At 45.6% G+C, this 24,165-nt stretch overlaps 1 protein-coding gene across 1 annotated transcript; it reads right to left on the bottom strand.

The window, feature by feature from the left end:
• Positions 1–22,274: 22,274 nt before the first annotated feature.
• Positions 22,275–23,416, bottom strand: DPPA5 (developmental pluripotency associated 5). The gene is made up of 3 exons (XM_001112340.5): positions 23,258–23,416; positions 22,997–23,176; positions 22,275–22,558 (listed from the first exon to the last, which is right to left on the bottom strand). Exons 1-3 carry the CDS (start codon positions 23,367–23,369, stop codon positions 22,500–22,502), a joined length of 351 nt encoding a protein of 116 aa, XP_001112340.1. The 5' UTR covers positions 23,370–23,416; the 3' UTR covers positions 22,275–22,499.
• Positions 23,417–24,165: the final 749 nt, after the last annotated feature.

Below are 24,165 nucleotides of genomic sequence, written 5' to 3'. Positions count from 1 at the left end.
TCCTCTGATTTTACCCATTTTTCTTAAGTATTGGTGGTCTCCAGTAGTGACTTCCTTCCTTAATACTGATTGGATGATCTTAGCTCTCTCAGCTAAAACTGACTCCCAGCTATGTGCCTCTGGACTTGGGTTTCTTTTTTGATTTTTGGTGGTGTGTGTTTCTTTGTTTGTTTGTTTGTTTGGAGTCAGGATCTCACTGTCGCTCGGGCTGGAGTGCAGTGGCATAATTCTGGCTCACTGTTGCCTCCTGCTCCTGGGCTCAAGCAGTTCTCCCACCTTAGCCTCCCAAAGTGCTGGGATTACAGGAGTGAGCCACTGTGCCTGGCTAGACTCTCATTTTCAACTGTCCATTTCTCCCTGAACATCGCATGGCCATTCTTCATGAAAACCAGAATGCTCCCAATTTTATTAATCTTCCATCTAGCCTGTAACTCTCGGTATACTCACTGTTGCAAGTCAGAAGCTTGATTTCATCCTTGATGTTTTTCTCTGACCTTTCACATCTCACTCATCACCAAATCATACTGATTTTAATTTCTGATTATCCCTTGAATTTACCCTGTCTTCTCATCCTCTGTACAAAAGCCTCAAGTGAGGTTCAAATTCAACATTATCCTGATCTATACCAGTCCCCATTCTCAATCCAGCCTCAATCCAGTGCTCAATCCAGTGAAGTTGATCGCCCAAGGACTTCTAACATAATACACTCTTACCTATTTTGCACCACAGACATCTTTGAAAATATATATGCTGTTGACCCTCTCTGGAGAAAATTGCACACATAAAATTTACCAACAGATTGCATTGGTTCTTAGGTTCTCCTGAAGCCAATCCATGGTTTGTAAATTAAGAATTGCTGATGTGGGCGGGGCATAGTAGCTCACACCTGTAATCTCAGCACTTTGGGAGGCCGAGCTGGGTGGATCATCTGAGGTCAGGAGTTCGAGACCAGCCTGGCCAACATGGTGAAACCCCAACTCTACTGAAAATACAAAAATAGGCCGGGCATGGTGGCTCACGCCTATAATCCCAGCACTTTGGGAGGTCGAGCCAGGCAGATCACAAGGTCAAGAGATCAAGACCATCCTGGCCAATATGGTAAAACCCTGTCTCTATTAAAAATACAAAAAAAAAAAAAAATTAGCCAGATGTGATGGTGGGCACCTGTAGTCCCAGCTACTCGGGAGGCTGAGGCAGGAGAATCACTTGAACCTGGGAGGCGGAGATTGCAGTGAGCTGAGATCACTCCACTGTACTCCAGCCTGAGCAACAGAGAGACTCCATCTCAAAAAAGAAAAGAAAAGAAAAGAAAATACAAAAATCAGCCAAGCGTGGTGGCACATGCCTGTAATCCCAGCTACTTGGGAGGCCGAGGTAGGAGAATCGCTTGAATCTGGGAGGCGGAGGTTGCAGGGAGCCGAGGTCATGCCACTGTACTCCAGCCTGGGCAACAGAGTGAGACTCCATCTCAGAAAAAAAAAAAAAAAAAGAATTGCTGATATGACCCATGAAGGGAACTCATTTTCCTGATAATTTTTGGACCACCACACATTGCTACCTTTAGTTCTTTGAAGGCTTACATTTTTAACATTAAAACCTATGTATTAGTAGAGCTTTATCTTCACTGCCTCCATGAAACCTTTTGTGACCACAATGACTACAAGTAATTCTTTCTCTGTTGGACTGTAAGCTTCAGAATAGAAGAAAATGTCATTGTACACTGTATTACCCTCACATTGTGTTATGCTCTGATGTGCTAAGTTTAGCTATCTGCCAGAGATGGATAAATTATAAAACTCATGTGTACTACTTAAGTTTCTATCTTATACTGGTTTGTCAGAACAACTAAAAGGATTTAGAAAATTTAAAAAAAAAAAACTCTATGGTCAGATGTTCAATCTTTGGCTGGGAGCGGTGGTTCACACCTGTAATCCCAACACTTTGGCAGGCTGAGGCAGGCAGATCACTTGAGGCCAGGAATTCAAGACCAGCCTGACTAACATGGCAAAACTTCATCTCTACTAAAAATACAAAAAAAAAAAAAAAACAATTCGCTGGACAAGGTGGCACACGCCTCCCTGCTATTCAGGAGGCTGAGACAGAGAATCATTTGAACCCAGGAAGTGGAGTCTGCAGTGAGCTGAGATTGCACCACTGCACTCCAACCTGGTTGAGAGACTGAGACTCCTTCTCAAAAAAATAAAAATAAAATAAAAAATTAGTCAAGTGAGATGGCATGTGCCTATAGTTCCAGCTAACTGGGAGGCAGAGGGAGGAGAATATCTTCTGCTCAGGAGTTCAAAGTTACAGTGAGCTCTGACTGTGCCACTGCACTCCAGCCTGGGTGACAGAGTGAGACCCCATCTTGAAAAAGAAAAAGAAGAAAGAAAAGAAAAAAGATGACCAAAAAGAATTGGCTGATTATCTCTGTACCATGGACTTAGTCCCTAACTAAAAATGAAGAAAATTGGCTATTTACAACATGTAGAAAAGCACATCAACAGAAACAATCCTTCATAGCTAGCCCATGAAAATAAAAGGATCTGGAATGGAAGGAAAACCTCATGGTTAAGGTTGCCAGGTAAAATATAATATGCTCAGTTAAATTGTATAAGTATCTCCTGAATACCTAATATTTAAGGATTTCTTTTCAACAATTGACATCACAAAGTTAACAAATGGGTGACAGATTTGAAGAAGATACTTATAACACACACACACACACACACACACAACTAAACTAAAAGACATTGATATGTAAACCATGTAAGGAATCCTTGCAAATAAACAAAAACAGGATCTGGATCCCCATAGAAAAATGGCCAAAGAATATGATTAGGCAATTCGCAGAAAGGGAAAATAAATGACTTACAAATATATCAGATAATATACCTAACTGCTAGGAAATGCAGGTTACAACAATAAGGCACAGAAAAATCAAAGTCAGAGGACTGACAATATCTCACTTCAAGACATAGTATGAAGCTTGGACAGGTGTGTCTCTACTAAAAATACAAAAATTAGCCAGGCGTGGTGGCAGGTGCCTGTAATCCCAGCTACTCAAGAGGCTGAGGCAGGAGAATCACTTGAACCCAGGAGGCGGAGATTGCAGTGAGCCAAGATCGCACCACTGCACTCCAGCCTGGGTGATGGAGCGAGACTCAGTCTCAATAAAAATAAATAAAAATAAATAATAAAAAAATAAAATCTATTTTTTAAAAAATGATAGTAGGTAAGACAAGCTTCAGCCCATTGCTCACCTTGTGGGTATAAAAGGGAAGTTTGATCACTGCTAGAGATTTGATAAAGACAAGTGTAGAGAGCTTCAGAAGTACCACTCAGAGAGCTTGCCCTGTGTCCTCTAGAATTTGGGAATGGAGAGGCTGGTATGTGACCCATGCCTAACTAGTCCTGAGGCAAGAGGCTGGCTAGCTACCCTAGCCCCCACAGGCAAGAACTGTCTTCAGTGAGAAGAGGTTGCTTGTACATGAAAAGAGGAGCAAAGACAGCTGCTTCCTGTGGACCAGATTGGAGCCATCCTTTGTCGTCTTGAAAAGGACACCAGCAAGATGGCCCAGGCCCGCAGAGTGGATGTGGTGGAAGCACAAAGCAACCAAGAAGAAAAAGAGCAAGGATTCAGTTCAAGAGATAGAGTGCTTTTGAGAGAAATCATGTTACATGGCAGGCTGCAAAAATGATTAGACAGGGTTCCTGTCACTGTGCTTTCAAGCCATTGGTAGGTAAGTGGGTATTTAAATAATTTCAATATAGCATGATGCTGAAGAGGTTAGATTTTATCCTGTAAGGCTTGGATGTCAGTGCCACTGAATGATTTAAGGGGATTTCACAATCAGAGTTGGTGGCAATGTGAAATAGAGCTATGATGGGGCTAAATATGGAGGCAGAGAAAACAGTTAGATCAAAACATCAATTGCTAAATTCAAAATGAGTGTTAAGAGCCTGACTTAAGAAAGTGATAGTAGGTATGGAAAAGAAAAGGCAATTCAAGAGAAGTCTGTGCAAGAGCCAAAACCCTGGCAATGCCTGAAAACTGATTTGATTTAGGAAATGGGGGTGAGGAAAAGAGTGAAAAATGACAAAATAAGATAGTATTTTATTCATACAGACTGACCAAAAAAACTGGGTATATGAAAATTTTGAGAATGGGAAGAAACTGACACAATGCACTTTTGGCAGAAATGAAGACTGGTACAGACATTCTGGTGCTCAATGTACTCATATTTAATAAAATTGGGTATGAAAACCATAAACATACCCTACATCACAGAAAGCACACTCCGAGAAAATTATCTGAGAAATTTCCCCATATGCCCATAGAGGATACTCATCACAGCAGTTTGTAGAAGTAGGGAACTAAAAGCAATCTAAATATCTAACATGAGGGTGAAGGATCAGTAAAATATCTAATGTTGGCCAGGCATGATGGCTCACACCTGTAGTCCCAGCACTTTGGGAGGCCAACAGTGGTAGATCACTTGAGGTTAGGCATTCAAGACCTGCCTGGTCCACATGGTGAAACCCTGTCTCTAGCAAAAAATACAAAAATTAGCCAGGCTTGCTGGTGTGTGCCTATAGTCCCAGCTACCTGGGAGGCTGAGGCAAGAGAATCGCTTGAACCTGGGTGTTGGATGTTGCAGTGAGCCAAGATCGCACCACTGCACTCCAGCCTGGATAATAGAGCAAGACTGTCTCAAAAAAATACATAGTCCGGGCCCAGTGGCTCACGCCTGTAATCCCAGCACTTTGCGAGGCCAAGCCGGGTGGATCACAAGGTCAAGAGTTCGAGACCAACCTGGCCAATATGGTGAAACCCCATCTTTACTAAAAACTACAAAAATTAGCCGGGCGGGGTGGCGCATGCCTGTAGTCCCAGCTACTCAGGAAGCTGAGCCAGGAGAATCGCTTGAACCAGGGAGGCAGAGGTTGCATTGAGCCGAGATCACACAACTGCACTCCAGCCTGGGCGACACAGTGAGACTCTGTCTCCAGATAGATAGATAGATAGATAGATAGATAGATAGATAGATAGAATAAAGAAATAAATTGTTGGGCGCAGTGGCTCACACCTGTAATCCCAGCACTTTGGGAGACCAAGGCGGGCAGATCACGAGGTCAGGAGATCAAGACCATCCTGGCTAACATGGTGAAACCCCATCTCTACTAAAAATACAAAAAATTAGCCAGGCGTGGTGGCAGGCACCTGTAGTCCTAGCAACTTGGGAGGATGAGGCAGGAGAATGGCGTGAACCTGGAAGGCGGAGCTTGCAGTGAGCCGAGATCGTGCCACTGCACTCCAGCCTGGGCAACAGTGCAAGATTCGTCTCAAAAAAAAAAAAAAGAAAGAAAGAAAGAAAGAAATAATGTAATGTGCGCTTTGGAACACAAAGCAGCTATTAGAAGAAATAAAGATATGCACAGAAATATAGAGAGGGCTTAAGGAGGAAGTATTATATTTTAAAAGTAAGAAATAATTAAATCAGCCAGGCATGGAGGCTCACCCTGTAATCCTAGCACTTTGAGAGGCCAAATCTGGAGCACCATTTGAGCCCAGGCATCTGAGATAAGCCTGGCCAACATGGTGAAATCTCCTCTCTACAAAATAACAAAAATGTGCTGGGTATGGTGGCGCACACCTGTAATCCTAGCCACTCAGGAGGCTGAGATGGAAGAATCACTTGAGCCTGGGAGATTGAGGCTGCAATGAGCTGAGATCGTGCCACTGCACTCCAGTCTGGGCAACAGAGCAAGACTCCATCTCAAAAAAAAAAAAAAAAATTAAATATATAACACAGTAACATTTGTGTAAATTTTAATCATATACATACACAGAGCCATACAATATTTTAATAGGGCCAGGCACAGTGGCTCACGCCTGTAATCCCAGAACTTTGGGGGGCTGAGGTGGGCAGATTACCTGAGCTCAGGAGTTTGAGACCAGCTGGGGCAACACAGTGAGACCATGTCTCTGCAAAAAAAATTTTTTTAGTCAGGTGTGGTGGTGCACACCTGTAGTCCCAGCTACTCAGGAGGCTGAGATAGGAGGGGATTGCTTGAGCCCAGCAGGTCAACGTTGCAGTGAGCCATGGATCGCACCACTGCATCCAGCCTGGGTGATATAGCAAGACCTTGTATCAAAAAGAAAAAAAAAAAAGATAACTAGACAGTGAAGAAACTAGACAAGGCCAGCCGGGTGCCATGGCTCACGCCTGTAATCCCAACACTTTGGGAGGCCGAGGCGGGCGGATCACGAGGTCAGGAGATCGAGACCATCCTGGCTAACACAGTGAAACCCCGTCACTACTTAAAAAAAAATACAAAAAGTTAGCCAGACTTGGCAGCATGCGCCAGTAGTGCCAGCTATTTGAGGCAGGAGAATGGCGTGAACCCAGGAGGCAGAGCTTACAGTGAACCAAGATCACACCACTGCACTCCAACCTGGGTGACAGAGTGAGATTTCATCTCAAAAAAAAAAAAAGAAAAGAAAAGAAGCTAGAAAAGGCCTTAATCAGATCATCAAATTTCACATCACCAATGAGGGGCAAAAGGACATCATGTACCTCTAGATGTGATGTCCTGAGAAGGATGAAACATTGACAAACATTATTTTTAAAAAAGCAACAAAAAACTGTATTCTTGGTCGGGCACGGTGGCTCACATCTGTAATCCCAGCACTTTGGGAGGCTGAGGCGGGTGGATTACCTGAGGTCAGGAGTTCAAGACCAGCCTGGTCAACATGGCAAAACCCCGTCTCTACTAAAACTACAAAAATTAGCTAGGCATGGTTGCACGTGCCTGTAGTCCCAGCTAGTCAGGAGGCTGAGGCAGGAGAATCGCTTGAACCTGGGAGGCAGATGTTGCAGTGAGCCGAGGTCACGCCACTGCACTCCCGCCTGGGTGACAGAGTAAGACTCCGTCGCAAAAAATAAATAAAAAAATAAATAAGTGTCCTGAATTTAGTAACTGTGCTATACTTATGTAAGAGAAGATCCTTGTTCTTAAGAAATACATACTTCAAGCCTGTAATCCCAGTACTTTGGGAGGCCGAGACGGGCGGATCACAAGGTCAGGAGATCGAGACCATCCTGGTTAATACGGTGAAACCCCGTCTCTACTAAAAATACAAAAAACTAGCCGGGCGAGGTGGCGGGCGCCTGTAGTCCCAGCTACTCGGGAGGCTGAGACAGGAGAATGGCGTAAACCCAGGAGGCGGAGCTTGCAGTGAGCTGAGATCTGGCCACTGCACTCCAGCCTGGGCGACACAGCGAGACTCCATCTCAAAAAAAAAAAAAAAAAAAGAAATACATACTTAAGTATTGAGGGATAAATGGACATAATATAGTCAACCTGCTCTCAGATGGTTCTGAAAAATAATAATATGTTACATATACATATGTGTGTGTATGAGAGAAAGGAAGAGAAATATGAGTGAGAAAATACATGTTGTGAAATGTTTATAAGGGTATATGGAAGATCTTTGTATTATTTTATCTGTGCGTTTGGAATTATTTCCAAATAAAAAGTTGAATTGTTTTGACATCAAAACACAACAAACTAAGAAATTCATCAAAATATGGAATGTGGCCAGGCATGGGGGCTCACGCCTATAATCCCAGCACTTTGGGAGGCCAAGGTGGGAGGATGGCTTGAGCCCAGGAGTTCAAAATGAGGAGGAACTCGCCGAGAGTGGTGGCTCACACCTGTAATCCTAGCACTTTGGGAGGCCAAGTCAGGTGGATCACAAGGTCAGAAGTTCAAGACCAGCCTAGCTAAGATGGTGAAACCCCGTATCGACTAAAAATACAAAAATTAGCAGGGCATGGTGGCAGGCGCCTGTAATCCCAGCTACTTGGCAGGCTGAGGCAGAGAAATCACTTGAACCCGGGAGGCAGAGGCTGCAGTGAGAGGAGATCGTGCCACTGCACTCCATCCTGGGCAACAGAGTGAGACTCCTCCATCTCAAAAAAAAAATAATGAGGAGGAACTCAAGTGATCCTCCCAGCTCAGCCTCCCAAAATGCTGGGATTACAGGCATGAGCTGCCTTACCAGTCGCTTAGTCTTTCTTACAAACTTTTTTTAACCTTAAAGAAATAATACCGGCCGGGCGCGGTGGCTCAAGCCTGTAATCCCAGCACTTTGGGAGGCCAAAGACGGGCGGATCACGAGGTCAGGTGATCGAGACCATCCTGGCTAACACGGTGAAACCCCATCTCTACTAAAAAATACAAAAAACTAGCTGGGTGTGGTGGCGGGCGCCTGTAGTCCCAGCTACTCGGGAGGCTGAGGCAGGAGAATGGTGTGAACCCGGGAGGAGGAGCTTGCAGCGAGCTGAGATCCGGTCACTGCACTCCAACCTGGGCGACAGAGCCAGACTCCGTATCAAAAAAAAAAAAAAAAAGAAAGAAAGAATACCATTTATGATGAAAAATGCTTATTTAAATTTCAATATTTTCTTCAATTTCACCCCAGTTTGTCTTTCATCTATAAAATTCAAGCAAAATTAATTTCAATAATGTTCACATGTTAGTGGTAACAATTTCTAGTAGTAATGGGATGGGTGCTGTTTCTACTTTCTTTCTTTTTTTTTTTTTTTTTTTGAGATGGAGTCTCGCTCTGTCGCCCAGGCTGGAATGCAGTGGCACCATCTCGGCTCACTGCAAGCTCCGCCTCCTGGGTTCACACCATTCTCCTGCCTCAGCCTCCCGAGTAGCTGGGACTACAGGCACCCACCACCATGCCCAGCTAATTTTTTGTATTTTTTTCTTTTAGTGGAGACGGAGTTTCACCATGTTATCCAGGATGGTCTCAATCTCCTGACCTCGTGATCCGCCCGCCTCTGCCTCCCAAAGTGCTGAGATTACAGGGGTGAACCACCACGCCCGGCTCTACTTTCATCTTCATACTTTTCTGTTCTGCTTGAAATGTGCTATACTGCATTAACTCAACTTTACAAGAATAATTAAATGATCATCCCGTTAAACAGGAAAGCAAATATGTAAGTGCATCAGGTTTTTAAAGTTGCTGATTTCTGATGATGGGGATGATCTTCATAACTAGCGGTGTGTGAGTGCGTGTGTGTGTATGTGTGTTGTGTGTGTTTTATTTTCAAAAAAAGATAGGAAGGCATCAAAATGGTGCTTTGAACAAGAAACAAGTGTCATATATGGCTCTTTCCTCCCAGTCAATATCCGCTAGACCAGGCCCAGCACAGTGGCTCACGCCTGTAATCCCAGCACTTTGGGAGGCTGAGGCAGGCGAATCATCTAAGGTAAGGAGTTCCAGACCACCCCGGCCAACATGGTGAAACCCCGTCTCTACTAAAAATACAAACAAGTTAGATGGGTGTGGTGGTGGGCGCCTGTAATCCCAACTACTCAGGAAGGAGGCTGAGGCAGGAGAACCACTTGAACCCAGGAGGCGGATGTTGCAGTGAGCCGAGATTGTGCCATTGCGCTACAGCCTGGGCAACAAGAACAAAAACTCCATCTCAAAAAAAAAAAAAAAAAACAATCCCTAAACCAAAATGTGATTCTCCAGATAGGTGGCGTCCTTGTCAATATGGTGGCAGGAGTTTTTGGCTTGTCCTTGAGGGAGACTAATAAAGTCTCCTCTAGGCTTCTCCAAAGCTACTGAATTTGCTTTTTTTTTTTTTTTTGAGACGGAGTTTCACTCTTCTTGCCCAGGCTGGAGTGCTGTGGCACAATCTCAGCTCACTGCAACCTCTACCTCCTGGGTTCAAGTGATTCTCCTGCCTCAGCCTCCTGTGTAGCTGGGATTACAGGCATGCACTACCACGCCTGGCTAATTTTTTGTATTTTTAATAGAAACAGGGTTTCTCCATGTTGGTCAGGCTGGTCTCGAACTCCCGACTTCAGGCGATCTACCCGCCTCGGCCTCCCAAAGTGCTGAGATTACAGACATGAGCCATGTGCCCAGCCCCAGGGCACATTCTCTTGATCGTGGTAATGGTTTCATGGGTATATATATAGATAGATAGTCAAAATTCATCAAATTGTACACTTTAAATATGTGTGCTTTATTTCATCAATTATACCTCAGTAAATCTGTTGAAAATGCTCCAAAGCAAAACAAAATAAACAACTATTCACACTTACATATCTGTTATTCACACGTACATATCTATTAGAAAGGCTGTCATTTTTGGCCGGTCATGGTGGCTCATGCCTATAATCCCTGCACTTTGGGAGGCTGAGGCGGGTGGATCACTTGGGGTCAGGAGTTCCAGACCAGCCTGACAAACATGGTGAAACCCCATCTCTACTAAAAATACAAATATTAGCCAGGCATGGTGGCGGGTGTCTGTAATCCCAGCTATTCAGGAGACTAAAGCAGGAGAATCACTTGAACTCAGGAGGCAGAGGTTGCGGTGAGCTGAGATCCTGCCACTGCACTCCAGCCTGGGGACAGAGTGAGACTCCGTCTCACAAAAAAAAAAAAAGCCCAGTGCGGTGGCTCACACCTGTAATCCTAGCACTTTGGGAGGCTGAGGTGGGTGTATCACCTGAGGTCAGGAGTTTGAGACCAGCCTGACCAACATGGTACAACCCCATCTCTACTAAAAATACAAAAGTTAGTCAGGCGTGGTGGCGGGTGCCTATAATCCCAGTCACTCAGGAGACTGAGGCAGGAGAATTGTTTGAACCCAGGGGGCGGAGGTTGCAGTGAGACAAGATCTTACCACTTGACTCCAGCCTGGGCAAAAGGGCAAAACTCCATCAAAAAAAAAAGAAAGAAAGAGAGAGAGAAAAAGAAAGAGGAAGAGAGAAGAAAGAAAGAAAGACAAGACAAGACAAGACTGAATGCTAATGCTGCACTATGGTAAGTGTAGATGTTTGATCTTTCAGAACTTACCATAGCAATCCATGTTCAAATATGTGGGCATGACGAGGGACTCAATATCAAATGGAATGAAGAGAAGACCATCTTCACGTATTAACTTCTCATCCAATCTGCCAATACAATAAATTTTCTTCTGTATCCTGCCAAGAATAAGAATGTTTCCCACACATACATACACACACTGGAGTTTCACTGTATACAAATTGTTGTTGTTGTTGTTGTTGTTGTTGAGACGGAGTTTTGCTCTTATCGCTCAGGCTGGAGTGCAATGGCATGATCTCAGCTCACTGCAACCTCCGCCTCCTGAGTAGCTGGGATTACAGGCACCCGCCACCATGCCTGGCTAATTTTTTGTATTTTTAGTAGAGATGGGGTTTCGCCATGTTAGGCAGGCTGGTCTCGAACTCCTGACCTCAGGTGATCCGCCTGCCTTAGCCTCCCAAAGTGCTGAGATTATAGGTGTGAGCCACGGCGCCCAGCCCACTGTATATAAATTTAACTGATCCAAAGATCAGCAAGAATTCCCTTCAGCTACCCAAAGTGTGAATATCCCACTGGCCTGATATAGGATAGATGCACCTGAAAGTAATAACTGGGATGTATGTTCTATGGCAGATAAACCTGAGAGCAGTAACTTAAGAAATGAAAGTTGCCACGTGGCGCTTGCTGCCAGGAGTGTGCTAAGTGAAGATGCTATATAAACTGCATGCTTTTTGCAAATGGTTGTGGTTCTCCTGTCCAGTCCACTGTCACTGGGCTGTCCCTGTATGTAAGCTCCCCCTAATAAATCCCTCTGTCTCCTCCACTGGCTCCAGGTCTCTTCTTTGACTTCTTGAACCTGCTGCCATCCCTACTGAAGTTAATAGGCACTACAGCTGACTGTTGGAGATATATATTATTCCAAAACCTAGGCATTAAATGCAGGCAGATGAATTCACATCATGTTCAACTTTTAGAGAAATATCTAGCTATGAGTAATCATGAGGAATGTTTTATTCACTGTATTTCTGCACTGATTTTTATACTCATTATGTTTGGCACCATTAAGCTAAAGCCCCTTAAAAATGCAAGAACGTGGTATCTCCCTTTACGTCCTGCACACGAGATTACATTTGTTAAACTGCTGTGTCAGAAAGCTCTCCACATTGAGCCAGAATCTGCTTCCACAAGCTTCCAAACACTAGAACTTATTTTGGCTTCTAAAATATCACAGAGTAGTTCACAGTCATCTTTTGTTGATGACAAAGACTTCAAGAGGTTAGATAGATGCCTTCTCTCACTGCACCCTAATCCTCCTTCATTCATCTTACGACATTATCTTTAAAAATTATGCTTACTGTTAAAGAAAATAATTCAAAATTAGTAAGCTTGCTTTTAGTTAAATAAAACAACTAATTTCCCTTCTTCAAGAAATACTGAAGTTTTGCATGAAGGACATGACCTCTCAATCCTATTTACATTACCAAATGATGACTTGCTGGTAGATAACCGTATCTGAATTCAAAAGACTAACAAGTTTCTCCTTGGAGTAAAAATTAAACAAGAATTACCTCAAAAAGTTCCCCCACACTCCTAGCCCTTCTGTCTAACCCAGAGATCTGCGAACTACACATTTTTTCTTTCACACCCAGCACCCCTAGGCCAGGCAACAAGTATTTGAACAAAAAGGAACCACTTCAGAGATTAGAAATGGGACCTTCAGAACCATGTGGACTGAGAACCAGCCCTAGCTTTAGCCCTTGGCCTCCAAATGTTCAAACCAAAATATGATAGCCATTACCAATAAGGCTGCAAAGGACATTCTTTATAAAACAATTCCCAGAAGGTTTTGTTTTGTTTTGTTTTGTTGTTGTTTATTTTTTGCATTATCTCAGCTCACTGCAACCTCCCCATCTCCTGGGTTTAAATGATTCTTCTGCCTCAGGCTCCTGAGTAGCTGGGACTACAGGCACACGCCACCACACCTGGCTAATTTTCGCATTTTTAGTAGAGACAGGGTTTCACCATATTGGCCAGGCTGGTCTCGAACTCGAGACCTCAAGTGACCCACTCTCCCTGGCCTCCCAAGGTGCTGAGTTTACAGGCGTGAACCACGGTGCTTGGTCTCCTAGAAGTTATCTTGAATTGTAGTGTTGAGATGCAGAATATCAGGAACTTTTCCCAAATAGCATCGGTTTAAATGTCTGCCAAACTCACAGGTGAAAAAATGCATTTAATTGTGTCGATGTACATTTCTAAGCTAGAGGCTGAATACTTTCTCTCAGAAGCATGTGGGTTATTTGCATTTCTTCATTTGCTGATTGTTCTGTTACGATACACTTACTGAGAATGGGCGTGGTGACTCACACCTGTAATCCCAACACTTTGGGGGGCCAACATGGGCAGATCACTTGAAGTCAGGAATTTGAGACCAGCCTGCCCAGCATGGTGAAACTCTGTCTCTACTAAAAATACAAAAATTAGTTGGGTGTAGTGGTGTGTGCCTGTTGTCTCAGCTACTCGGGAGACTGAGGCAGGAGAATCACTTGAACCCAGGAGACAGGGAGTTTGCAGTGAGCCAAGATTGAGCCACTGCACTCCAGCCTGGATGACAGAGCAAGACTCTGAAGAAAAAAAAAAAAAGAGAGAGAGAAAAAAAAAAAGATACACTTACTGATTTTTTTGAGACGGAGTTTTGCTCTTGTTGCCCTGGCTGGAGTGCAATGGCGCTATCTCAGCTCACCACAACCTCTGTGTCCTGGGTTCAAGCAATTCTCCTGATTCAGCCTCCCAAGGAGCTGGGATTACAGGCATGTGCCACCACGCCCAGCTAATTTTGTATTTTTTAGTAGAGAGAGGGGGTTTCTCCATGTTGGTCAGGCTGATCTCAAACTCCTGACTTCAGGTGATCTGCCCACCTCGGCCTCCCAAAGTGCTGGGATTATAGGCGTGAGCCACCTCGCTGGGCCTACTTACTGATTTGTGAGAACTATTTAACTATTCATGTATTAGCCACTTGCTGGTCCTTATATTGCTGATTTGCCCCTCACCCCACCTCATTTTGACCTTTTTAAAAGAATAGAGGCCAGGCACAGTGGCTCATGCCTGTAATCCCAGCACTTTGAGAGGCTAAGGCAGACAGATCACCTGAGGTCAGGAGTTCGAGACCAACCTGGCCAACATGGTGAAACCCCCTCCCCCTCTACTAAAAACACAAAAATTAGCTGGGCATGATGGCTCACACCTATAATCCCAGCTAGTCGGGAGCCTATGGCAGGAGAATCGCTTGAACCAGGAGGTGGAGGTTGCTGTGAGCTGAGATCGTGCCACTGCACTCTAGCCTGGGCAACAGAGTGAGACTCCATCTCAAAAACATTAAAAATATAAAAAAAGAATGGGACTTTCCAATTTTTTTAGCTCCCTGATCTAGTATTATTTTGATTTATGATTTCTGCCTTTGAGGTTGGGTTTATAGAAGCCTGATTATATAATTTATTATTTAAATATTTTCTTTTTTCTACCAGTTCTTTTTTTTTTTTTTTTTTTTGAGACAGAGTCTCACACTGGCGTCCAGGCTGGAGTAGTGGTGCCATCTTGGCTCACTGCAAGCTCCGCCTCTTGGGTTCTCGCTATTCTCCTGCCTCAGCCTCCCAAGCAGCTGGGACTACAGGTGCCCACAACCACGCCCAGCTAATTTTTTGTATTTTTAGTAGAGACGGGGTTTCATCCTGTTAGCCATGTTGGTCTCGATCTCCTGACCTTGTGATCCACCCACCTCGGCCTCCCAAAGTGCTGGGATTACAGGCGTGAGTCACCGCACCTGGCCTTTTCTACCAGTTCTTACATTTACATTTTTAATTAATTTTTAAATTTAATTTTTAGAGACAGGGTCTTGCTCCATCGCCCAGGCTGGAGTACAATGGTACAATCACAGCTCACTGCCAGCCTCCATCTCCTGGGCTCAAGCAATCCTCCCACCCATATCAGCTTTCCTGAACAGCTGGTACTACAGGAATGTTCTACCACACCCAGCTAATTTATTAATTTTTGTAGAGATCAGGTCTTGCTATGTTGCCCAGGCTGGTCTAGAACTCCTGGCCTCAAGCAATCCTTCCACCTTGGCCTCCCAAAGTGCTGAGATTACAGATGTGAGCCACAATTTTATTTTTAGTTTACAACAGGAATCTGGAGGTAGAGGGATAAATCAAATAATCCTAAGTAATCATTAATCTTGGAAAATCAAGTTATAGGGCTTGGGTGAGGAATGCCATCCTAACCAACCAACATCTTCTCATTACCCAGATGTCAGTGGGCTCTGCCAGCCTACCCCACCCACAAAATCACCATCCTGAACATGGGAGAGCCCCTGACCCCAGCACTTGATTGTCTGTATTCTTCAAAAGACAGATGGATCTGGGACTCTTCTCATCAAAATTTACTAAAATTTCAAAAAGAGATAAATTGTGTATCTGTTCCTCTTTTTAGTTCTTTTCCCTCCCACAGACCCCAAGCCCTGTTTTCTTTTGCCCTGATACTCCTGTTTCTTTTGCCCTACTTGTCCCCATTAAATTCCCATGCCTGTGAAAGAATTTTAGGCCAGGAGCCCTATGTTGTACATTTTCTTCTCCTTTTATAGTGGCAGAATGAAATATTACAGTCATCTCTCCGTATCTGAGAGATTTGTTTCAGGACCCCCTCTCCCATACCAAAATCCACAGATGTTCCAGTTCTTAATGTAAAATGTCATGTTTACATATAACCTATTAACATCCTCCCCTATACCTTTTAATAATCTCTAGATTACTAACAGTGCAAATGCTATGTAAATAGTTACATTGTGTTGGGTTTCGTTTGTATCTTTCCTGTTGTATTGTTATTGTTTTCTTTCTGAATATTTTTGATGGGAGGTTGGTTGAATCCATGGATGCCGAACAGCAGCTACAAAGGTTTGATTGTAGTTAATTTGGCTGTTTTGTTTTGTTTTACAGTACTGCTCCTTGCAGAACAGCGCTAACTCATGGGCAGTGATCACAGGGTCGGCTAATTTGGCATTTTCATGAAGGTAAATCTTATCTATCCCCAATGCAACACTATTTAGACCGTTGAAGCTAGAAGGAAAAGAGAAATCCCATGAAACTAGGACCAGCTTTTGACAATTGAAGTTTGGATAACCTGATCCTTCCCTTTCTGCAGCAGAGATTTCAAAATGGCTACAAGATTTGGTGCAGCAGTCCCTCTCTGGACAAATTCCAACGCTGGAATTCTAGTGCCATACAGATAACTTCTCGAAAAAAAATTTCTGCCTTTGATTAGTTACCATACAATTTAATGTTCCAAATTTCTTTCATGTAAGTAACACTCCAGGCACTTGTTTCATGAAAATATTCTCTGAAATCCTGAAAATGTTCCCGGGCCACATTTTCATTTTTGTTTCCTTCCTAAAACACCACTCCTGAGTATGTAGCAAAGCAGACCCTCAACAAATATTTATTTTCTTTCTTTTTTTTTTTTTTTTTTTTTGAGAAGGAGTCTCGCTCTGTCGCCCACAGTGGAGTGCAGTGGTGCAATCTCGGTTCACCACAACCTCTGCCTCCTAGGTTCAAGCAATTCTCCTGCCTCAACCTCCCGAGTAGCTGGGACTACAGGCGCCCTCCACCATGCCCAGCTAATTTTTCTATTTTTAGTAGAGACGGGGTTTCACTATGTTGGTTAGGCTGGTCTCGAACTCCTGACCTCGTGATCCGCCCGCCTCAGCCTCCCAAAGTGCTGGAATTACAGGCGTGAGCCACCGCGCCCGGCCTTCAACAAATATTTCAATAATGGCATTCAACGAATATAATCAACAAATGAGTCGTTGGAAACAGTGGAGAGGCAGGGCAGAGCCATTAGAGAAGAATCAGGATCCTAACGGATCCTAGGATCCTAGCTGCCGGGGACAGGGAAACAGCTTATCTGAGTGGTTCCGGATGGTTCCATAGTCACCTTCTGCTCAAAACCCTTGGACGGCTTACCCTTGCTCTCGGCGAGGTCTGCGAGGCCTCGGGGGGAACCGCCTCGCTCCCATTCCGGCCATGCCCCAGCCCGCTCAACCTTCTGGCCTAGCCACCATCCTCCTCTGTTCCCAGGGCTGCACTTCCCTTCCTCCTCATCTGGCGCGCTGCTGCCGGTCACTCAGATCTCAACAGAGGTGACTTCCTTGGGGGACCATCCCTGACCTCCCTGCCCAGGTCTAGTTCCCAACATTTCAGCCTCCCAGCACAGCCCTAACGTTCATTTCTCAGATTCTTACATCCACGTGGCTCCTAACCGGACCGGAAGCTCCCGGAGGGCCCGCCTGTCTACAGAGGTGGGAGACTTGCCTCAGACCACCCTGCAGGCGGCTTCGGTCCCAAGAGACCCAACAGCGCCTGCCTCGGAGCCCACTTGGGAATGAGTTGGGCATAGGTGACCCCGCGGGGCCCTGCGAGGAACATCCACACCCACTCCGATTTCCCCTCTCCCCCTGTATCAGCCCACCCACAGGGTAAAAACTCTCATAGGGCCCGGAAGGGCGCGGTGGCTCACGCCTGTAATCCCAGCGTTTTGGGAGGCCGAGGCGGGCGGATCACCTGAGGTTAGGAGTTGGAGACCATCCTAGCCAACGTGGCGAAACGCCGTCTCTACTCAAAATACAGAAATTAGCCGGGCATGGAGGCGCGTGCCTGTAATCCCAGCTACTGGGAAGGCTGCGGCAAGAGAATCGCTTGAACCCGGTGTTGGAAGTTGCAGTGAGCCGAGATTGCACCACTGCACTCCAGCCTGACCACAGGGCGAGACTCCGTCTCATAAAATAAATTAAAAATAAAAACGTTTCATAGGGCCCCCAAAGAAATCACGTACACATTTAAGTGTAAATACATAAATACTGGGAGGTGGTGTGATTGGTGGGATCTCGATTTCTTTAAATGGACAATGAGAATGATAATATTTTGAGAATTTGTTTAATAAAAGGAAGAGCCTAGCTTCTAGTCCCGCGGAACTAGAAGCTCTCAATCAGCGTTGGCAATTGTCATTAATATTAGCCACTTCAGGGTCGGATGATTACACTTGATTGGGTGTTCATCGCTTGTTATTTAAAGGTTTTCTTGGACTAAGCGCTTGTTTTACCTCCTCTCCAAAACTCTTCAATCCCATTGTCAGACCTTCCTTAGGGCGGACCCCTTTCATCTCCATTACAAGAAAGCTTGTGGTTTCCGGTAATGGTAGCATTTAACCTTGGTGGAAATCTGATCACCAGCTGCAAGCTCACAAAAAGAAAACCGCTCCAAGGCAAATACTGCTTTTCACCTTCAGACTTTTACTTCCAAAATTTTACCTATGAATTTTCTTAAAGTATTTTATTGCAGTTACTTTTGGTTTGGGGGGTTGGGGTAGGCAAGCTGAAAATTTTTCAGTCCAGGACATGCATGGAATTTATGGCAGATTCTTAAATTTCCCTCTTTTGATACCATAATTGACACCTATTCACTTAAATTTTTCTGCATTTAGAAACTCTGCCTTTAAGAGGGAACTCTAGGCCAGTCACAGTGTCTCACACCTGTACTCTCAGTGCTTTGGGAAGCCAAGGCAGGTGGATCACTTGAGATATGGAGTTCGAGACCAGCCTGGCCAACATGATGAAACCCCATGTCTACTACAAGTACAAAAAAAAAAAAGCTGGACATGGTGGTGCATGCCTGTGATCCCAGCTACTCAGGAGGCTGAGGCAAGAGAATCACTTGAACCTGGGAGGCGGAGGCTGCAGTAAGCTGAGATCGTGCCACTGCACTCCAGCTGGGTGACAGAGCAAGATTCCGTCTCAAAAAAAAAAAGAAAAAAGAATTATAGACTTAAAGGATAAGGGCAGTTACTTTTATATGCTTGATTTACACTAGAGAACTGGGGTTTCAAAAGTATCTGGTCTACATTCCCACATAGAATCTTTCGTAGCCAACTGATTCTCTGAAGGGTGCACTAGATGAGGGTCATCTGAGGGTGCTAACAACCATTAGTCCATAAAGCAAATTCAAGCTATCAACATAAAAGACAGGGAAACTTCATCAGATTCAACAAAAAAGGGTGAGGCAATGGGGAAATAGGCAGTCTCTATGAAAATATTTAGCAAAATCATGTTTTTCCCCTTTGGACCAGCAATTCTCCCTCTGGGAATTTACCCTACAGACATACTAGTGGCAGACTTGCAAAACAATGGTATTCAGGCTGGGCGCAGTGGCTCACACCGGTAATTCCAGCACTTTGGGAGGCTGAGGCAGGTGAATCACATGAGGTCAGGAGCTGGAGATCAGTCTGGCCAATATGGTGAAACTCTGTCTCTACTAAAAATACAAAATTAGCAGTGTGTAGTGGCCCACACCTGTGATCCCAGCTACTCAGAAGGCTGAGGCAGGAGAATCACTTGAACCTAGGAGGTAGAGGTTGCAGTGAGCCGAGATTGCGCCATTGCACTGCAGCCTGTGACAAAAGTAAAATTCTGTCTCAAAAAAAAAAATAGAAAAAAAAAGTATTCAAGGTATTCCTCTCACCTTTGTAAAAGCAAAAGATTGGGAATAAACTCAAAAGTCATTTTGTAGAGAATTAAATGGAATTAAATGGAATAATACCCAGCTGTAAAGGAGGGAAAATAATCAACACGTATAATTCCTTATATTTACATTTATTTTAAAACTCTTGAATGGACATTCAAGAAAATATTGCTTATTTCTGGGAAGTAGGAAATGTATGAATATAAAATGAGATAGGAGGGAGACTTCCATCACTTTCGTTTTTTTTTTGTTTTGTTTTGTTTTTTTTTTTTTTTTTTTTTGAGACAGTCTCCTTTCGCCCAGGGTGGAATGCACTGGTACGATCATAGTTCACTGTAACCCCAAGTTCCTGAACTCAAGTGAACCTCCTGCCTCAGCCTCTTGAGTAGTTAGGCCTACAAGCATGTGCCACTGGGCCCAGATAATTCTTTTTTTTTTTTGAGACAGAGTCTCTCTGTCACCCAGGCTGGAGTGTAGCAGCACGGCCTCAGCTCACTGCAACCTCAGCCTCCCCGGTTCAAGCGATTCTCCTGCCTCAGACTTCCACGTAGCTGGGACTACAAGTGCCCGCCACAACACGTAGCTAATTTTTGTATTTTTAGTAGAGATGGGGTTTCATCATGTTGGCCAGGTTGTCTTGAACTCCTCACCTCATGATCCACCTGCCTTGGCCTCCCAAAGTGCTGGGAGTACAGGCGTGAGCCACCGTGCCTGGTTTTCCTTCAAAATCTTGAGCAGGAGCCAGGCTGAGTGGTCTAGGACCTTCCAGGCACAGTTCTCAGGGCTGGGGTGGGAGGAGGGTCAAAATGCCAACAGGGTATATGACTGATCCCTTGGTCTCCACTCCAAATAAACCTCAATAGTATGCCAAACATACCTTTGTCTTCTCAGGGACCCACAAGCGGTATGGCATCTAATGGTCCCAGAAACTGCACCCGGGACTTCCAGGGGGTAGGAAAACAATGCATTTACAAGACTCATGGCCTTCCCTCTTTGAGTCTTCAATGATGAGAACCTTAGAGGATAGGACTGGAAGCTGGAGTCCCTCCTTGCTCAGAACCTGGAATAGATGAGTCTACTCCAGTCCTGCAGTAGAGCATGAATAGCCTGTAATTCACAGATTCAAGAAATAATGCCCGGCCGGGCGCGGTGGCTCAAGCCTGTAATCCCAGCACTTTGGGAGGCTGAGACGGGTGGATCACGAGGTCAGGATATCGAGACCATCCTGGCTAACATGGTGAAACCCCGTCTCTACTAAAAAATACAAAAACCTAGCTGGGCAAGGTGGCTGGCGTCTGTAGTCCCAGCTACTCAGGAGGCTGAGGCAGGAGAATGGCGTGAACCCAGGAGGCGGAGCTTGCAGTGAGCTGAGATCTGGCCACTGCACTCCAGTCTGGGTGACAACGCAAGACTCCGTCTCAACAACAACAAAAAATAATAATGCCCATGTGTCAGACATTGTCTTAATACTTCACAGATTTAGGACATAGTCTTATCTCATTTAATCGTCACTGCAACCCAATGAGGTAGATATAATTATCCCCATATTACAGGTGGAGAACTGAAGCACAAAGGCTAACATATGCATGGTTCTCCCCAGCTAATAAGTAGCTGAGCCAAGATTCAAACCCAGGTAGTCTAGCTGCTGTCCGTTTCTTACAACACTATCCTTAACCAGTATGTACTATACCATATTGCCCCTCTTAAGAACAAAAAATCAACATCCCTGCCTTGGAGTTTAAATATTAGGAGTAGAGAGGAGGAAAATGAGCAGCTAACACTATCAGTTGAGTTTATAAATGCCGTAAAGAAAAAACAAAGCAGGTTAAGCTTTGTTTTTAAGCTATATTTAAGCTAAGACTGTAGAGGAGGGGATCTCCCTAGAGTATGGACCACCTGGGAGAAGAGAACAAAACCCTTTGAAAATCTGAGATTTCGGCCAGGCACAGTGGCTCACACCTGTAATCCCAGCTACTCGGGAGGCTGAGGCAGGAGAATTGCTTGAAATGGGGTGGGGGAGCCGGGGGCCGGGCCGAGGTGGGGGAGGTTGCAGTGAGCCGAGCTCGCTCCATTGCCTGGGAGATGAGAGTGAAACTCGTCTCCAAAAAAAAAAAAAAAGAAGAAAAGAAAAAAAGAAAACAAAACAAAAACACACACACAAAACCTGCTACACTGACAATGGTACTGACTTCCCATATTGTTGTTGGAGACATTTGCTTTTCAGCTTATATACAAAATATCAACCTATTATAAGGTTGTTTTCAAGTGAGTCCAGGTCACTTGAGGCAATCATCCCATCTCCCACAGGTTTTTAGTTCAGTGCTGCATCTCAGGACCCTAGCCAAGTGTGCCTTTCGACCCTCCTTTTGTCTTTGGAGGTTTTCAATTAAGGGTTAAGCTCAGGTCCACACCTCAGCTGTGCTTCAGAGATATTTAAAGGTAGTACCTACAATCCAACCATACTGAACTATCAACTTATTTAAAACTTTATTCTTATTTTTTTTGACTTTTTTTTAATTATACTTTAAGTTCTAGGGTACATGTGCACAACGTGCAGGTTTGTTACATATGTATACTTGTGCCGTGTTGGTGTGCTGCACCCATCAACTCGTCAGCACCCATCAACTCGTCATTTACATCAGGTATAACTCCCAATGCCATCCCTCCCCCCTCCGCCCTCCCCATAATAGGCCCCGGTGTGTGATGTTCCCCTTCCCGTGTCCAAGTGATCTCATTGTTCAATTTTCACCTATGAGTGAGAACATGCAGTGTTTGGTTTTCTGTTCTTGTGATAGTTTGCTGAGAATGATGGTTTCCAGCTGCATCCATGTCACTACAAAGAACTCTTATTTTTTAAAATGAGAAAAAATGAAAAAAAAAACCACTTTTTTTTTATTGGCAACCATCAAAGAGATATTCATAACAAGACTCAGAGCTAAGGGCAGAGACCCCTAAACAGATCGTTTTCCTTAACTCTTTAGGCTGGAGCAGATTTTAAACCAAGCTGAAGGAATCACTCCAGCTCTGGCCACAACCTAATCTCTGCATCCTGGCCTTCATTGCATTGGCTGGAAGCTGGTTCACTTCATCCAAGGGCCTAGTTCGAGGGCAGTCATGGCTTCCGCAAGTTTGAGCATCCCTGCACCAGAAATAGCAACAACGGCGTGAGTCTGGGGGAAGATAGTAAGCGCCCGGACTGTTCTCCGCCTCTTTCAGGGTTCGTTTCTGGGACTTCTGATCCAGGCGTTCTGGGCCTGACCTGGTAAACCGAACCTACTCGGCCCATTCGAACATTCTCCAAGAAACTGAAGGGGGCAAGGAGACGGTTAAGATAGCTCAGATAACCCTGCCCAGTGGGTCCAGCATCGGCCGCCTCTCATTAGTCTCACCCTTGGGTCTCCAAGACCGACGGCCGGCACTCTGGGGCCCCCACTCCCAAAGGGGTCTCGGGAAGGCCCAGACGCCAAGGGCATCCCTGGTGAGCAAGAGAGAGGAGAAAGAGGAGAACGCTGAAGGAGAGGCGCGAAGCGGCCCTCGCGAGCCTGTGTTCCGCGTACCCAGTCCCCGGGCCTCTCACCTCGCTCCTGGCGCTGGCGGTGCCACTCAGCCATGGACTGGAGCATCCACTTGGTCCGGAGCTTGTACAAATAGGAACCGTAAACCACGACCTCGGTGAGGTCTGAAGACTCCAGAGCCTTCAGCTCGAGCATGGCCTTGCTCACTTGCTCGATGTAAGGGATTCGAGATCCGTCCGGGCCTGTTGGGGGAAAGAGGTGAGAGCCCCGGGCCGGCGGAGACTCCCGAGCCGGGGCAGCCAGCCAGTACTGGGCACACTCACCAAACATGGCTTTCAGCAGCCGCGTCTGGACCTGGAACACCTCTGGATCTTTCAGGTCTTCGGGAACTTTCACCCACGGCGGGATATTTCTACGTGCCGGGAGAGTTCCCATCTTATGACCCTCAGAACCAAAACCACGCTCCAGCGCACGCCAGGCCTTCCCACGCGGGCCGAGCCTCAGGGCTGGTAAAGCCTCGCACCTGGTGGCCCCGCCCCCGGCCCAGCCCCGCCCCCCGGTCCGGGCCAGGACTCAGGCCAGGACCCTGGGTCCGCGCCCGGCCGCCCTGGCTGCGGTCCAGCGGGTTGCCATCTCCTCCGCTTCCCGCGACTTCGGGAGAGCCTCACCCGGGCCCAGCTGTCTCCAAGTTAACTAGGGTTTCCACCTGCATTGACCTGTGTCTTTCGCACCAGAATCCCATGGGCTTGGGAATGGCTGGGGGCAGGGCGCTCTTGACCCTTCCCCTAGGGAACAACCGGTGGGACCTGAACTTTGGAAAGCGGGCGTTCCGGCTTGATGGTGCGAGGACCACCCAGTAGCTGCCGAATCGAGTTCCTGCCTCACACGTTCCAAAGAAGGGTCCGTATCCCCTCGGCCGTAAGGAGCAGGACCCGCGGCTCCACTTTGCTGGCGACCCGGAGAACGTCCCTGGAGCTCTGGAGGAACTCTTGCCATTGAACAAAAGAGAAACCCGAAATTCGGAAATTGATTGTCTTACCTGAAGGGATTAGCGTTCCTCCAAGCCCCTGGCTCTAGAGCCTTTGAACCTACCCGGATTTCAAAGCTCGCCTGGGCCCTGCCTGCGCACTCCGGCCAAAACCGGTCCAGGCTTCTGGCTCGTCTGTAAATAAATTTGGTTTATTCGTTTTTTAAACATATTGTTTGGAGCGATGCACTGGATTCACTCGAT

This window comes from Macaca mulatta, chromosome 4, assembly GCF_049350105.2.
Source record: "Macaca mulatta isolate MMU2019108-1 chromosome 4, T2T-MMU8v2.0, whole genome shotgun sequence".
In the NCBI taxonomy this organism is placed as follows: Eukaryota; Metazoa; Chordata; class Mammalia; order Primates; family Cercopithecidae; genus Macaca; species Macaca mulatta.
The sequence above is the reverse complement of the archived record's forward strand: the minus strand, read 5'-3'. Positions and strand labels throughout refer to the sequence as shown.

Excerpts from the sequence above, each read along its gene's own strand:
- DPPA5 (XM_001112340.5), bottom strand. The coding sequence starts at position 23,369 with ATGGGAACTCTCCCGGCACGTAGAAATATCCCGCCGTGGGTGAAAGTT. Across the intron at positions 23,177-23,257 it reads GCTGCTGAAAGCCATGTTTG|GCCCGGACGGATCTCGAATC; the intron begins GTGAGTGTGCCC and ends TTCCCCCAACAG. Across the intron at positions 22,559-22,996 it reads CCGCCAGCGCCAGGAGCGAG|GGATGCTCAAACTTGCGGAA; the intron begins GTGAGAGGCCCG and ends TTTCTGGTGCAG.